Source organism: Stenella coeruleoalba, assembly GCF_951394435.1.
Source record: "Stenella coeruleoalba genome assembly, chromosome: 6".
Taxonomy (NCBI): domain Eukaryota; kingdom Metazoa; phylum Chordata; class Mammalia; order Artiodactyla; family Delphinidae; genus Stenella; species Stenella coeruleoalba.
Window position 1 is genome coordinate 34194137 of NC_137151.1, and position 16566 is coordinate 34210702.

The window sequence follows — 16566 nt, forward strand, 5'->3', positions numbered from 1 at the left end:
CCTAAAGATGTTACCAGAAAACTACTAGAGCTAATCAGTGAATTTGGTAGAGTTGCAGAATACAAAATTAATACACAGAAATCTCTTGCATTCCTATACACTAACAACAAAAGATCAAAGAGATAAATTATGAAACAATCCCATTTACCATCATGTCAAAAAGAATAAAATACCTAGGAATAAACCTACCTAAGGAGGCAAAAGACCTGTACTCAAAAAACTATAAGATACTGATGAAAGAAACCAAGAATGACACAGATGGAGATATACCATGTTCTTGGATTCGAAGAATTGATATTGTGAAAATGACTCTACTACCCAAAGCAATCTACAGATTCAGTGCAATCCCTAGCAAATTACCAACAGCATTTTTCAAAGAATTAGAACAAAAAATGTTACAATTTGTATGGAAACACAAAAGACCCCCAATAGCCCAAGCAATTTTGAGAAAGAAAAATGGAGTTTGAGGAATCAGGCTCCCTGACTTCAGACTACCTACAAAACTACAGCCATCAAAAAAGTATGGTAGGGACTTCCCTGGCAGTCCAGTGGTTAAGACTTCACCTTCCAGTGAAGGGGATGCGGGTTTGATCCCTGGTCAGGGAGCTAAGATCCTACATGTCTTGGGGCCAAAAAACCGAAACATAAAACAGAAGCAACATTGTAACACATTCAATAAAGACTTTAAAAATGGTCCACATTTTTAAAAATTTAAAAAAATTTATAATTAAAAAAAAGAAGAAAAAAATGGTCCACATTAAAATAAAAAACCTTGGGAAAAAAAGAAAAGCAGCATGGTACTGGCACAAAAACAGAAATATAGATCAATGGAACAGGATAGAAAGTCCAATGATAAACCCATGCACCTAGGGTCACCTCATCTATGACAAAGGAGGCAAGAATATACAATGGAGAAAAGACAGTCTCTTCAATAAGTGGTGCTGGGAAAACTAGACAGCTATATGTAAGAGAATGAAACTGGAACACTCCCTAACACCATACACAAAAATAAACTCAAAGTGGATTAAAGACCTAAATGTAAGGCTGGACACTATAAAACTCTTAGAGGAAAACATAGGCAGAACACAAACCGCAGCAAGCTCTTTTTTGATCCACCTCCTAGAGTAATACCAATAGAAACAAAAATAAACAAATGGGATCAAGTAAACTGAAAAGCTTTTGCACAGCAATGGAAACCATAAACAATACAGAAAGACAACCTCAGTACGGGAGAAAATAGTTGCAAACAAAGCAACCAACAAGGGATTAATCTCCAAAATATGCAAACAGCTCATACAACTCAATATCAGAAAAACAAACAACCCAATCAAAAAATGGGTGGAAGGGCTCCCCTGGTGGCGCAGTGGTTGAGTCCACCTGCCGATGCAGGGGACACGGGTTCGTGCCTCCACATGCCGCGCAGCGGCTGGGCCCATGAACCATGGCCGCTGGGCCTGCGCGTCCGCAGCCTCTGCTCCGCAGCAGGAGAGGCCACACGGTGAGAGGCCCGCGTACCGCAAAAGTAAATAAATGGGTGGAAGATCTAACTAGACATTTCTCCAAAGAAGACATACAGATGGCCAAAAAAGCACATGAAAAGATGCTCAACGTCACTAATTATTAGAGAAATGCAAATCGAAACTACAATGAGGTATCACCTCTCACCGGTGATGGCCATCATCAAAAAATCTACAAACAATAAATGCTGGAGAGGGTGTGGAGAAAAGGGAACCCTCCTACACCAGTTGGTGGGAAGGTAAACTGGTACAGCCACTATGGAGTACAGTATGGAGTTCCCTTAAAAAACTAAAAATAGAGCTACTGGGGACTTCCCTGGTGGTCCAGTGGTTAAGAATCTGCCTTCCAATGCAGGGGACACGGGTTCAATCCCTGGTCGGGGAACTAAGATTCCACACGTGTGGGGCAACTAAGCCTGCGCACTGCAACTAGTGAGTCTGTGCGCTCTAGAGCCTATGTGCCACAATTAGAGAGCCCACGTGCTGCAACTACTGAGCCTGCACACTCTGGAGCCCACCACAACTAGAGTGAAGCCTGCACACTGCAACAAAGAGCCCGCGCCGCAACGAAGAATTCCGCATGCTGCAACGAAGATCCGGCGTGCCGCAACTAAGAACTGCCGCAGCCAAATAAATAAATAAATATTAAAAAAATAAAAATAGAGCTACCGTATGACTAGCAATCCCACTCCTAGGCATATACCTGGAGAAAACCATAATTTGAAAAGATACATGCACCCCAATGTTCATTGCAGCACTATTTACAGTAGCCAGGACATGGAAGCAAGCTGATGTCCATCAACAGAAGAATGGATAAAGAAGACGTGGTACATATATAACAATGGAATATTACTCAGCAATATAAAAGAACAAAATAATGCCATTTGCTGCAACATGGATGGACCTAGAGATTGTCATACTGAGTGAATTTAAGTCAGACACAGAAAGACAAATATCATATGATATCGCTTATATGTGGAATCTAAGAAAAGGGTACAAGTGACCTTAGTTACATAACAGAAGTAGAGTCACAGATGTGGAAAACAAACTTAGGGTTGCCTGGGGACAAGTGGGGTAGGGGAGGGATGAGTTGGGATTGACATATGCATACTACTATATATAGAATAGATGACTAGTGGGGACCTGCTGTACAGCACAGGGAACTCTGCTCAATTCTGTAACGGCCTATATGGGAAAAGAATCTAAAAAAAGAGTGTATATATGTATGACTGATTCACTTTGATATACACCTGCAGCTAACACAGCACTGTGAATCAACTATACTCCAATAATAATTTCAAAAAAAAACCTCATTGCCACACACAAGGTCACCTCCATTTTCTCCTGTTATCTTCCAGAGGTTTTAAAGTTCTGCATTTTACATTTAGGGATATGATCTACTTAATTTTTGTGAAAGTTGTGAGATGTGTCTCGATTCTTTTTTTTCCATACACATGTCCAGTTGTTCCAGCACTATCTGTTGAAAAGACTATCTTTTCTCAATTGAATTACCTTTGCTCCTTTGTCAAAGATCAGTTGACCATGTTTGTGTGGATCTATTCCCAGGCTCCCTATTCTGTTCCACTGACGTATGTGTCTATTCTTTTGCCAGCAAACGCTGTCTTTGGTACTGTAGCTTTGAGGTCGGATAAAGTCAGTTCAGCTTCTCTGGTATTGTGTTGGCTATTTTGGGTCTTTTACCTTTCCATATAAACTTTAGAATCGATTTGCACATATCTATAAAATAACTTCCTAAATTTTTTTATTGGGATTGCATTTGAATCTACAGATCAAGTTGGGAAGAACTGACATCTAATGATATTAAATCTTCGAATCCATGAACCCAGAAAATCCTTCCACTTATATCTACTTTGATTTCCTTAATCAGAGTTTTGTTGTTTTCTGTATACAGATCCTGTACATATTTTAGAATCATACCTAAGTATTACTTTTTGTAAATGGTATTATGTTTTTAACCGCAAATTTCAATTATACGTTGCTGGTATACAGGAAAGCAATTCACTCTTGTATATTATAATCCTGCCATAGCCACTTACTAGTTCCAGTTTTTTTTAGTACTCTGAGATCTTCTACATGAACAATTGTTATCCATGAACAAAGCTAGTTTTATTTCTTTCTTCCCAATCTGCTTAGCTTTGATTTCCTTTTCTTATAGGACGTATAATACAACGTTGAAAGGAGCAGTGACAGGGGACATCCACGCCTTAGCAGGAAAGCTTCTAGTTTCTCACCATTAAGTATGATGCTAGCTGTAAGGTTTTTATAAACGTTCTTCATGAAGTTGAAGAAGTTCTCCTCTATTCCTAGTTTGTTAGAGCTTTTATCATGAATGAGCGTTGGAGGTAGCCACTTTTTAAATGCTGCTTTAAGTCAATCTATCCTGGAACCTCTAAGCAGCCTAAGATGTGAGGCAAGGTAGGTAAGAAGTTAGACAATGTTCATGATAGCTGCCTACCAAATCAGCAGCTCAACACTGTGGCCTGACGGGGGCAGGCAGAGCCAAGGTATATCAGTACATTCAGCGTGGGAGCCCTGAAACAATGACAAAAGCCTGGAGATATAATCAAGAACTCAATGAAAAGTAGTATTTATTGCCTTTCGAAGTATGACTTCCTGCATGTATACACTACTATGTATAAAACAGATAACTAATGAGAACCTACTGTAGAGCACAGGGAACTCTACTCAGTGCTCTGTGATGACCTAAATGGGAAGGAAATCCAAAAAAGAGGGGATATATGTATACTTATAGCTGATTCACTTTGCTGTACAGCAGAAACTAACACATTGTAAAGCAACTGTTCTCCAATAAAAAGTTAATTTAAGGGCTTCCCTGGTGGCGCAGTGGTTGGGAGTCCGCCTGCCGATGCAGGGGACACGAGTTCGTGCCCCGGTCCGGGAGGATCCCACATGCCGCGGAGCGGCTGGGCCCGTGAGCCATGGCCGCTGAGCCTGCGCTCCGCAACGGGAGAGGCCACAACAGAGAGAGGCCCGCATACCGCAAAAAAAAAAAAAAAAAAAAAAGTTAATTTAAGAAGGAATCCTGATATAACAATGCAAACAAAAAAGTTTGTCTTCCTGTACGCTGTATCTTTGGCAAATAGCTAAAATTTAAAACTTAGCAACTTTATTCACACATATTAGGCGTTGGCTCAGAGCCAGAGACCCACCGACTCCCAGTCTGCAAAATTTCTTGCAGGGACAGGATAAAGAGTTAATCAATAGATATGTGCGGTATTACCATATTAAACACTAATAACTTTTTAACTCAGTTCCTTTTACACTGTCTGCTTCTCTTTAACCTTCTCTTTCAAATCACAGACTGATTTGAAAACACACTACAGAAAGGGACTCCAAACCTAGTTTAGAAATTCAGCTCCTCTGGTTGCTAATAACCTTTGGCAAGTAATTAAAAAAATAAACCCACGGCCTGCGTGGTCGTAGGATTCAAACAAGATAATGTAGGAAAAAAGAACTAAAGTGCGGCACAAACGTACGCGGGTGGGGGGGGGGCGAGGGGAAGCATTTCTTATGCACCCTTTCCCAGGTAGGTCCTTCCGAGGGCCGCCCGCTGGGCGGAGGCTGTCCGTCGAGGACTCCGGAGTCCGCAACCTACGAGACTGCGCAGACCGACGCTAGAGGAAAATGGAGGATGTGGCGCGCGACTGCGACAGAGGAAAGTTCTTCTCTTTTTTAAACCGCCGCCAGACTCCCGGCCCAAAAAGCAGCCGGGATTTCAGAGCCCACGCCCAGGTCCCACGGCGCAGCCGCCCGCCCGCGTCTCTCGCCACCCGACCCGAAACCAGCCTTTTCTCGCCTCTCCTCCCCGCCCTTCTCCCAGCCAATCCTAGGCCCGGCATGCACCGCGCTGACCTTTCCCTTCCAGCCTACCCCCACCTTTGGGCGCCTCCAAATGACAAGCGGCGCGGAGCATTGTGGTCCCGTGCGCGAGAGCGAGGCCCGGGCCGGAAAAAGAAAGCAAAAGACTAGGGCGAGCCGGTAGGGCGGCCCCCGCGCACGCGCACGGGCGGCGGCGGTGGTGAAAAAGGGTGGTGCGTGGTCTACGGCGAGCGGAGTGGGGCGGGGTCGCGCGGCCTTGGCTGGGTGTCCGCGAGCCGGGAGGGGCGGGGGGTGGGTGAGGGAGCGGGCGGAGGAGGAAGTGTCATGGCGTCCGGCCGTGGAGCTTCTTCTCGCTGGTTCTTTACTCGGGAACAGCTGGAGAACACGCCGAGCCGCCGCTGCGGAGTGGAGGCGGATAAAGAGCTCTCGTACCGCCAGCAGGCGGCCAACCTCATCCAGGACATGGGACAGCGTCTCAATGTGTATCCTTTCCTATTTTTGGCCCTGCGCCTCTCACGCCCTGTCCCCCTCACTACTCGCCGGGTCGCCGGGCCTGGTGCCCCGCGAACATGGCGCCGCCGCCTCGGTCTTTCCTGGGCCTCGGCCGCGCCGTAAGGGAAGACAGGCTAGAGTTCTGGAGGCTCCGAGCGGCCGGCAGCGGAGGAGGGGAGGAGAAAGGGAGTCCGGTGAATGCGGGCTGGGAGGCTGCGTTGTGTAATCTGTTTGGGGCCGCGCGTAGTGACGGCGGGGGATGGGAGTGCCGCCCGGGCGAGAGGGAAATCTTAGGGATTATCGCAGAAAAGAGGCGGCTGCTTCTACTTCTAGTCCGAGAAGGGGTTGAGAGCTAGGAGGGAGATGCTGAAAGGCGTAAGTGTTCTCTGCAGCCTTTCCCCGCTCTCCTCGCCGGTTTGATGGCGGTTCACTTGTACCTTGGGAGCGCACGGGACGTCTTTATGTTCCTGGCATGGTTTTGCATGGGTGCGCGCGCGCGTGTTTCAACTGTTTGATTTTGGGTTTAGTCGTAGCCATTGATAAATGCTTCCTGGGCTCGCTTAATAGCAGTATTGGAGCGGAATGCTCGGCGTTTGTTATTATTCCGGCTATTTATTCGGTGGGGAGCCTTTCCGATCCGCCAGCCCCCACGCCATCATCCTGTGGGTATTTAGTTCCTTATTATTACAGTTTGGGGATTGGTTTTGAGTGAACGGGGGCCTTGGAAAAGAACCGTAGATCGGGAATTTTCCTTCAAAATTGTTTTGGAAAAGAGATCTTGTTTTTCTCCGATATTTCCTAAATGTTAACGTTCCAGCTCTCAGCTTACGATAAACACTGCGATTGTTTATATGCACAGGTTTTACATGCACCATTCTTTCACCAAATTCAATAGAAATGTAAGTATTGTTTTATTAATCTGTTTTTGAAACAACCAAATTTTAAGATATAATCGATACGCAGAAAAAAGTTGGTCGTGGATTTTACTATTGTATTTAATGTTCTGTTAACAGTGAAGGTGAATCGCGTGATAAACATTTTGCTTCAAATGTGGGGTTTCTGGTTGGTTGGTTGGTTTTTTTAATTTTTGTTGACAAGCTGCCAGGCGCTGTGTCAGGCTCTGCCAGGTCTTTTGAGCTAAGAGATAAATCAGAAGCATTTTTCTTCTCAAAGAGTATTTATTACATTGGTATTCATTTAAATTTTACACTCAACATTTGAACAATTTATAGGTACGATGTAATTGTAGAAAACCCAGTTATTCTGTTGTACATCTTAATTGTGTTGGACTCATTGCTTCAAATACGGTGAATTGGGCTTAGTTTAATTGTAACATTGTTTTCAAATGACCCTTTGAAAGAGTTAAATGTTTAGCAGAAATATTTCATTTGCTAACAAAATTTAAGTTGTAAAATGTTCTTGTTTATCACATTTTAGCATTAGTTGTCTACTTAAATTTTTGGTGGTTTGAATGGTGTCTTGCTTCAGAAATACTATGTCAGAGGTGTGTCTGTGTATGTACAATTAGTTTGAAGTAAATCTTACCTTCCAATACTAAAGTACTGATTTGGAACATATTCTGTAAATTTTGACAAACTAGTAGTGGCGTTTAGTTGAAATTTTCATTTTAAGTTATGAAAATGGCACTTCGGTGTCTGTTCTTTTCAGAGAAACACGAATACTGTGTTGTACCTGTTATCAAAGAAAATTGCGTATTGTTTAGAAATATTTAGCTCTACCTTATTTCTCACCATATTTTTTGCTCACAGCTATTTATAGAATGCTATTCTGAAAGGAGTGTGGAAAAGTTGACCCTGGAAGACTTTATGCAATTTGTGGATTGTCATTAGGACGTTTTAAGAAAACAGTCTTTGAAAAGGTCCTTTTTTTTAGTTGGAAGGAAAAGCTTCATAGTTTAGATTGATTCCTATTTTAACCTCTTCTGATCATAAATCTGATTTGGTTTATCAGATTGGCATATAGGTTTATATTAAACAGTATACATTTTGGTTTCTTGCAGTCTCCACTGCTTCTACTTTTCATCTTTTAAATCTGTTTGATTCTTGCTCTGTTTATATTTTTCCAGTTATTTCTTGTATACAGAACTTAGGTCAGTGATAGTGTTAGGGAAGAGAGAGGAAGCCTTTTTGGTATAACATTTAGATTGAGAGAAATACAGTTTTATTTAAATTGTCTCCTAAGGCAGTAGTGAACTGATGAATACTAATGTAAGTGTGGCTTCCCTTAAGTAGCCCTGGAATATGCTGGTAGGAATCACAAATCAAAATAGTTCTGGAAATTCTTTTTTTTTTTTTTTTTGCGGTACGCGGGCCTCTCACTGTTGTGGCCTCTCCCGTTGCGGAGCACAGGCTCCGGACGCGCAGGCTCAGCGGCCATGGCTCACGGGCCCAGCTGCTCCGCGGCATGTGGGATCTTCCCGGACCGGGGCACGATCCCATGTCCCCTGCATCGGCAGGCGGACTCTCAACCACTGCGCCACCAGGGAAGCCCTGGAAATTCTTGATGTGGCTACAGATGTCCTGTTTGCTTACTTTTCTACTTCAGTAATGATTTCACCACAAGACTACACTTCTCTTTTTGAACCCTCCGCCTTTCATAGTTTGTCTCTATGGCCTGGTTGGTGTGCTTTAAAGCAAAACCTTACTTAACAGCCAAAATTCACAGCTGTAACCTTAAGTTGACTGGTGAAGCCCAGGTCACTTGCATTCTAACTCTTATTATTTTATTTAAATGCCATCATTTAATAAGAAAGCCAGAGTATTCATTTTTATTACCCTACTTTCTGTCTTCTGTGTGTATAAAGGCAAACTTCAGTGTTTTGCATTGAGTCATTATTAGAATAATTGAAATCTGATGCTAATTTCTGTTTTGAGAAGTAAATTGCACCCTTCATATCTAACCATTGTCTTTTTTACCTTTGCTATTTTATCAAAAGTGGTTTTAATATTTATTTGTGTTGGTACACTTGCATCAATTGCACAGCCTCACTCTTTTATCTTTTTTTTTTTTCCTATTCTTTTAGGGTGAAGGGGGTGGTCTCAAATTGAATGTGAGTCACTTTCAAATTCATACTCCCTGACATCACTGGGAAAATTTTTCTTACAAGGTTATAATGGAATGTCATGGTAGACTTTAAAAAAGCATGAGTCTCCACCACTAAGTAAATTGAACACCATTCGGTAAATTAAACCATAACAAGCTTCAATTTAAAGATGCTAGTAACAACATATATCTAGTTTTATAATAAATATGCATTCATTATGTAAAAATATTTAAAAATATTTATGTGGCTTTATTTTATTTTTTCACATTAACAAATTTAAAAGTAAAAAAATCCCCTAAAGGTCAAGTTGGTCTTGTTTTAAAAGTTAGTGTCAACAGAGCTGTCTTTTATCATTGTTACTTTCTCTATTTAGAAGGTTGGATGGCTACCAGCAGGAAATGACTTTTATATGTAACCTAATTAGATAAATCTATCCTTTGCTCACTGGATGCAGTGAGGTTTATGTAATTGAGATTAGTAATTGAAGAATGGCCTTGCTGGATCAAGCTCAAGATAAATCTAATGAAGTATATAAAAAAGCCCTGGAACCAGTAGTGCCTCCACAAAGTATGTACTGTGGGAGAGCATCCTCCCCAGTGTCAGTCGTAGAATAGATAATTGACCCAGCTTTTCCTAGAAACTCTGTTCATTAGTTTGGTTAGTCAAGTTTATGATGCATTTGTTTCTTATATTAATTCCAAGTCTTTTGAGTTCTCTTAAGATAAGGTTGTAATGAACACACTCTTAGTATTTTTTTGGTCATGGTCTAGTCTCATATCTCTCTCCAATTCGTGTGATCATTTTAATCTTCTCTTTCTTTAGTTCTGTTGCCTCTTTTTTGAGCTGCAGCAGTTGAAACGTTATAGTATGCCAAATTTAAATGTAGCTTTGTTTAATGTCTCAAGAGTACACAATAAGTTAAGGGCAGTATTCAGAACTAATGATTTTTGACTGTGATGACATCTAAGAATGCACCATCTATGTCATATCTGAGTTTCACTTAATACATTTAAGATTAGTCAGCTGATACACATAAAGGAACTTGTATTTGCTTGTGCTAAAATTTGATTACCACTTTTTGCTTGCAGTCTTAATCTTTCTTAGTTGGCTTGGTTCTTGACTAGTAGATACCACTTGAAAATTTAAAGATTTTCTTTTTGCATTCCTTTCTTCCCCTGTAAAGACTTAAGTGATTTAAAGGAAAGCCATTCTTTTCTCTCTAGAAAAGTGCCCACAATCCCTGTTCTTTGTCTGATAATAAAGCATTCTCCCATTCTAATTTTTATTAATAGTCTTTGCATAGAAATTTATTCAAGATTTTTTAATGGTAGATTTCATTCAGTTTACACCAACTGTTGCTTATTTATACTCAGATTGCTCATAAAATTGTCATAACCAATTGCCACTTGTGAAAGAATAACATTTTGGGCAATTTGGTTAGTTAAGGATTTTGTTTAAATTTGTATTGTGAAAGCCCTAAATTTCTCTCAAACAGAGGAATCTAGATAAAGTTAAATGTAACCTCCCTGCCCCAAAAGGACAGGGGGGGGGTTGTTTCCTTTCTTTTTTGGCTATACTCACCAGTACCTCACATAAAGTTGGTATTTGGCAATAGTTTGTCAATAGAATGTATCAAATCTTGTTGCTCATAGGTCTGTTGAGTGAATTCTTCCACATTTTCCTCTATATTCATCCTCCCCACATAGACACATTTTAAATGTTTTATTATTGAAAACTAACATACACATGGTAAATGAAAACAGTAGAAAAAGGGATATGATAAACCTCCCTCCCATCCAGGTATCTAAGCCCCCTGCCCTACAGCATTTGCTGTGCACAGTTTCTGTGTGCCCTTTCAGAAATAGTTTTTGCTTGTGCAAGCATATATGTGTGTATTTTTTTCAGCACAGAAAAGGGTTTTTGTCTGTTTTTTTCACAATTCTTAGATCCAGCACACAACAGCAATATGAGAACAGACAGAATTGGACTGGTCCTAGTTGGGGTTAGATGTGGCTGTTTCTGGAGAAGTAATTTTTAATATGGCACCAGAAAAGGATAGTATAGATTGACCCAGTGTAACTCAACCAGAGGCAGCTTTGCCCACCAAGGGACATTTTACAATGTTTAGAGACATTTTTGGTTGTCACAGATGGGAAAGGGGTACTACTGGCATCTGGTGGATAGAAGCCGGGAATGCTGTTAAACATCCTACGATGCATAGGATATTCCTGCAAAACAAAAAGTTAACCTGGTACAAAATGTCAGTAGTGCTGAGGTTGAAAAAACCATGGGTAAACCTCCTAAAGTGTTAAGAAGTGAGACTAAAAGCTATGTTATTATCACTAGATTGATTTTGAGTGTTTGGTGAATTTTATCTGTTCTAGTAAGAAATAGCCTATTCATCTGTAGTTCTTCAAGGACCATAAGAACACAGATCACATTTGTAATCTTCTTCTAATTGGGGGCTTTAGGGAAACTTTTTGGTATTTCTAAAATTTAAAGTTTAAATTTAGCTCATTAATAAATGTTGCTTTTCTGTTAAGTACTAATGTGTTTTTTAGCCTCTTATTTGAGTTTGTTATGAATCTTACCATATTAGAAGATATTTTAGTAGTTTGGCTTCTAATTTTGTTTATGGTGGGGGTTTTTTGTTTTGTTTGTTTGTTTGTTTTTGCGGTACACGGGCCTCTCACTGTTGTGGCCTCTCCCGTTGCGGAGCACAGGCTCTGGACGCGCAGGCTCAGCGGCCATGGCTCACGGGCCCAGCCGCTCCGCAGCTTGTGGGTCTTCCCGGACCCGGGCACAAACCCGTGTCCCCTGCATCGGCAGGCGGATTCTCAACCACTGCACCACCAGGGAAGCCCTATGGTAGGTTTTGACATAAATTTTTTTGTTACTCAAATCTGCCAGCCTTTAATTTTGCTTTATTTCATTACCTTTATGTTTATCTGGAGATAAATGTCTACCTATATTTATTTATTTATTTCATGGGAAGAGATTCTTGGGTTTTGACATTTGTTTTTCCTTGTTAGGTTTATTTTGGTATGTGGTTCCTAAACACTTACTTAAGGTTGATATTCTCTTTCTTACCCCAGATAAGGAAGAAAAGAATCATAAAGGTTAAACACTTTGTCTGAAGTCACAGAGCAGCTGAGTGACAAAAGCTAAAAATCGCACCCAGATCTAGACTCCATTGTTGATGCAGTTATCAGTATTTCTGCCTCAAGTATCTGTTACTAGGAATCTTTTCATAGCCCTGAAATTTTTCACTAAAAGCAGTTGATGTGTAAAGCTTTTGTGATGTGCCAGTTGTGATTCACCAACGCTCGGCATGAGAATTATCAGGATGCTCCTCTAAAACATGCTTTAGTGGGCTGTACCTTAAACCTATGTAATCAGAATATTTGTGGTGGGACCTGGGATCCTCTACCTTAACAAGCTTCCCAGGTGATACTGATGCCTGCTAAAGTTGAAGACTGTTCGTTTAAATTTTGATGTTTCCCCTGTGTCTCATAATCTGTTATACAGTCAGCCCTCCATGTCTGTGGGTTCTGCATCTGTGGATTCAACCAACTGCAGATCAAAAATATTTGGGAAAAAATTCATTTACAAAAAGCAAAACTTGTATTTACCCCACACCAGCAACTATTTACATAGCATTTGCATTGTATTAGGTATTATAAGTAATCTAGAGATGACTTAAAGTGTAAGGAAGGATGTGCGTAGGATATATGCCATTACTATGCCATTTTACATGAGACTTGAGTATCCATGGATTTCGGTAAATGTGGAGGGGTCCTAAAACCAATCCCCCACCTGTGGCTACTGAGAGATGACTGTACACTGGCCGTTTTGTAGAAGTTAAATCAGCATGTTTAATTCTTTTACCTACAAAAGTAAAATGTCTTTGAAATCTGAGTGGTTGTTTATATTATAGCTCACTTATGCTTCTGCTTTTTAATTTAATAAAGCAATTAGTCGAAGAATAATCTTATGTTCAAAATCCATTAATGCTACTGGGAAATACCGTAGGGCTGTCCAGTAGAACTTTCTGTGATAATGGACGTATTCTGTATCTTTTATGTTCAAAATGATATGTACTGACCAAACACGTTTCCTGGATTGTAAATTTGAGATTATTAGACTAGATGATTTCTAAATTCCTTTTCAACTATAAATTGTGTGGATGAAAATTTATTAAGATCCCACTCTGTAGGGCTTCCCTGGTGGCACAGTGGTTAAGAATCCGCCTGCCCATGCAGGGGACATGGGTTCGAGCCCTGGTCCGGAAAGGTACCACGAGCTGGAGAGCAACTAAGCCCGTGCGCCATAACTACTGAGCCTGCACTCTATAGCCCGCGAGTCACAACTACTGAGCCCACATGCCACAACTACTGAAGCCTACGCACCTAGAGCCCATGCTCTGCAACAAGAGAAGCCACTGCAATGAGAAGCCCGTGCACTGCAATGAAGAGTAGACCCCACTCGCTGCAACTAGAGAAAGCCCATGCGCAGCAACAAAGACCCAACGCAGCCAAAAATAAAGAAATAAAATAAATAAATTTATTTTTTTTTAAAAAATCCCACTATGTAATAGGCGTTTTACTTATGGCAGCTGAAGTATTCTCCTCCTGAGGAAACATGCAATTACTAAGTTACTTGTCCAGAAAGTAGCCGTTACGTGATTGGCATTTGAACCTAGATCCCTAGCCTGATCGCATGCTGCAGTTCTCGCTTGTGTCTAATATGTTTAAGAAATGTTCCTAATGTGTTTCAGAAATAGGGCACACTAATTATTGATGCCAGTGATTTCTAAGGAGGAAATGAGTATACAAGTGAATAATGAAAATACTGTCAGATTTTGATTTGCTTTTCTCATTGGGTGAAATCCAGTGAAGTCCTCTTTTGAGTTAGGCCCCAATTCCTCCTTCAGCCATACATCAATCTTAGGATTTACACATTGTGCATCCCTATTTTTCCATGTGGTGCTTTCCCTTCACTTTTCATGTGATCCTGACCTGTCAGGTTGTGAGACTGAGCTGACGTTACAACTCTTCATAAACCATTCCCCAGATAACTCCACTCTTTCACTTCTGTTTGATTCTCTGACCTTATCCTTTGGGTCTTGTTCTATTTCATCTATTTGGTATTCTTTAGTGCTGTAGTGTAACTGTGCGTATATGAAATGAAGTGGGGTTTTTTATGTTTTTTGTTTCGTTGGTTGGTTGAGTTTTTTTGGCCATGCCACGTGGCATGCAAGATCTTAGTTCCCCGACCAGGGATCGAACCCATGCCCCCCAACAGTGGAAGCGCTGAGGAGGTGGTTTTTTTTAATTGTTACAAAATGAAACACAAACATGTAAAACCACTAAATATATAGCATAGTGAATTATTATAAGGTAAACAACTTTGTAACTACCACTCAAACAAGGGAACTTTGCTAACTACCCCAGAAGTGCCTTCATGTGCTCCATCCCAATGTCAACCCTTTCCTTCCCTCCACAAAGGGATAGAAAAACTGTCCTATCCTTTCCCATTATTAAGGATTTGGTAGGTTTCTTAAATCTCAAGGTACAGGTTTCCCCTCTATCCCTTTCTTTTACTTAAATTTTATCTGTTGAAGGACCTAGGACATTATACCTGTAGAGTTTCCACCTGTCTGGGTTTTACTAACTGTATATTCATGGTGCAGTTTATTATGTTCCTTTGTTGCTGTATTCCCTGCAAATTGCCAGTTGGATCCAGAAATTTGATCAGACTCATGTTAGATCCCTTTGGCAGGACTACAGGTGATGTTATATTCTTTAATCAGCAGGCACCTGATGTCTGGTTGTCTTTTTGTGGTGTTAGCAGCTGTCGATATTCAATGCCTAGATCCTTTTATTCGTTGTGATACTTTAATTCTGTCATTTCTTCTTCATTTATTAATTGGAATATTTGTATAGTGAAATGTTGTGATTCATCACTATTTGGACATCCGGTGGTACAAGTTCATATAGGCAAGGCAGAATAAATACTTGATTCTTGCCCTGTATTTACCACCTTTGTTGAGATAAAATTTACATACCATATATTTCATCCTTTGAAAGTGTACAATTCAGTGGTTTTTGCGTACGTTCACAAAGTTGTACGTCAATTTTAGAAATCTGTATCACCCCAAGAAGAAATCTCACATCCTTTAGCCATCTCTTCCCATTCTTCCAACCAGCCTATTCTGGACATACCCTATAAATGGAATCATTCAATGTGTGGTCCTTTGTGACTGGCCTCTTTCACTTAGTACATAATGTTTTCAAGGTTCGTCTGTGTTGTAGCGTGTATCAGTACTTCATTTATTTTTCTTGCTGAACTACCATTATACCACATTTTGTATATACATTTATCAGTTAGTGGACATTTGGGTTGTTTCTACTGTTTGGCTGTTATATTGCTACTATGAACATTTATGTATGTTTTTGTGTAGATAGATGTTTTGGTTTCTATTGAATATATACCCAGGAGTAGAATTGCTGGACCATCTGGTAACTCTGTCTGTACCCATATAGTCTGGGATAGTTTCCTCAGTATCTGTTATAGCAAGATATTCCAGGTTCATCCTGTATGTTTTATATCCACAGCTGAAATGGCCATTTCTTTAAGAAACCCTGCTTTTTCTTTTAGTAGAAAGTGGTATTACAAGATATCAACCTGGACCCTGGAGATACTCATTGTTGCTATGTTTGTCTTGTTTTTAGGCATCTTCAATGAACAGAGCAAGGAAATACATAGTAAATATGTATTCACTATACACATCAACATATTGTTTTTCATTTAACAGTAAATATATGAACTATACAAAATATAGGTGGACTTATTATATATATATACATTTTAAATATATATATTTAAGATATCTTAGGAATTCATTCTGATTCAAGCAACAATAGCATTTTTTACTTCTTTCTTTTTTCTTTTCTTTAACCTCTTTTGTATTACATCTCTGTGACCTTTCTTTCACACCAAAAATCTTAGTTTTGAAGGATGTGGGAATGACAGGATTTAAATATCCCAATATCACTTGTTAATCCCACATTACACAAACATGTCTCAGAATTACAGTATAACCACCACCAGTGTAATTACTGAGAACAGTTAAATGTTTTTGTTTGCTTTCCCCTCTCACCCCTGGTTTTTAAAAGTTGTACCTACATTATCATAAATAGCCATTACAAAACTCTCCCTTTTAATCTTCATTCAAGCTTAGTTCTGCAAGTAACTTTATTTGTATTGTTCACTACCAGTGCGTATGTTGAAGTCTCTGTAGTCATTTTGATTGTTTAAAGTTATCTTGAAGATCATGGAAACAATATTGTCTGAATCCTTGGATGTTGATAATTGTTTGTGCCCTTTATATCCAAGGTCAGTTTTGCTGGATATAAAATTTTTGGCTTGTGCTTTCTTAAATATCTTAAATGTGTAACAATTGCTTTTTTCTTTTTTTCTGGTATAAAGCATTGCTGGCAGTTTGGGTGGTGATCTAACTTTCTTATATTTATTTTTGCCTAAGTGGCCAAAGGATTTTTTTTCCTTAAAAATCTAGGTGGTTCTGGGTTGATATGCTCTTATGTTCTGGGTGTGATGTGCTCTTTGAAT

The 16566-nt window shown here is 40.1% G+C and overlaps 1 protein-coding gene and 1 long non-coding RNA gene across 15 annotated transcripts in view; one reads left to right on the top strand and one right to left on the bottom strand.

Annotated features, from left to right (window-relative positions):
• Window positions 1–5482, bottom strand: part of LOC307188210 — a 149503-nt gene extending 144021 nt beyond the window's left edge. The window contains exon 1 of the long non-coding RNA XR_013828842.1: window positions 5436–5482. This is a non-coding gene — a long non-coding RNA (uncharacterized lncRNA). The remainder of the gene's footprint in view (window positions 1–5435) is intronic.
• A 53-nt stretch (window positions 5483–5535) lies between these two features.
• The window catches only part of CCNT2 (cyclin T2), a 48368-nt gene continuing 37337 nt past the window's right edge, over window positions 5536–16566 (top strand). For 6 of the 14 annotated variants that reach the window (XM_079924974.1, XM_079924988.1, XM_079924975.1 and 3 more), the window contains exon 1: window positions 6697–6769. Coding sequence is in view for 6 of the 14 variants with exons in the window: in XM_079924973.1 (XP_079781099.1) it covers window positions 11515–11802 (288 nt within the window). In the remaining 8 variants the exon portion in view is untranslated. Of the gene's footprint in view, window positions 5591–5637; window positions 5861–6687; window positions 11803–16566 lie in introns of those variants that run through there. The other 8 variants (XM_079924973.1, XM_079924986.1, XM_079924985.1 and 5 more) reach the window with 6 other exon arrangements.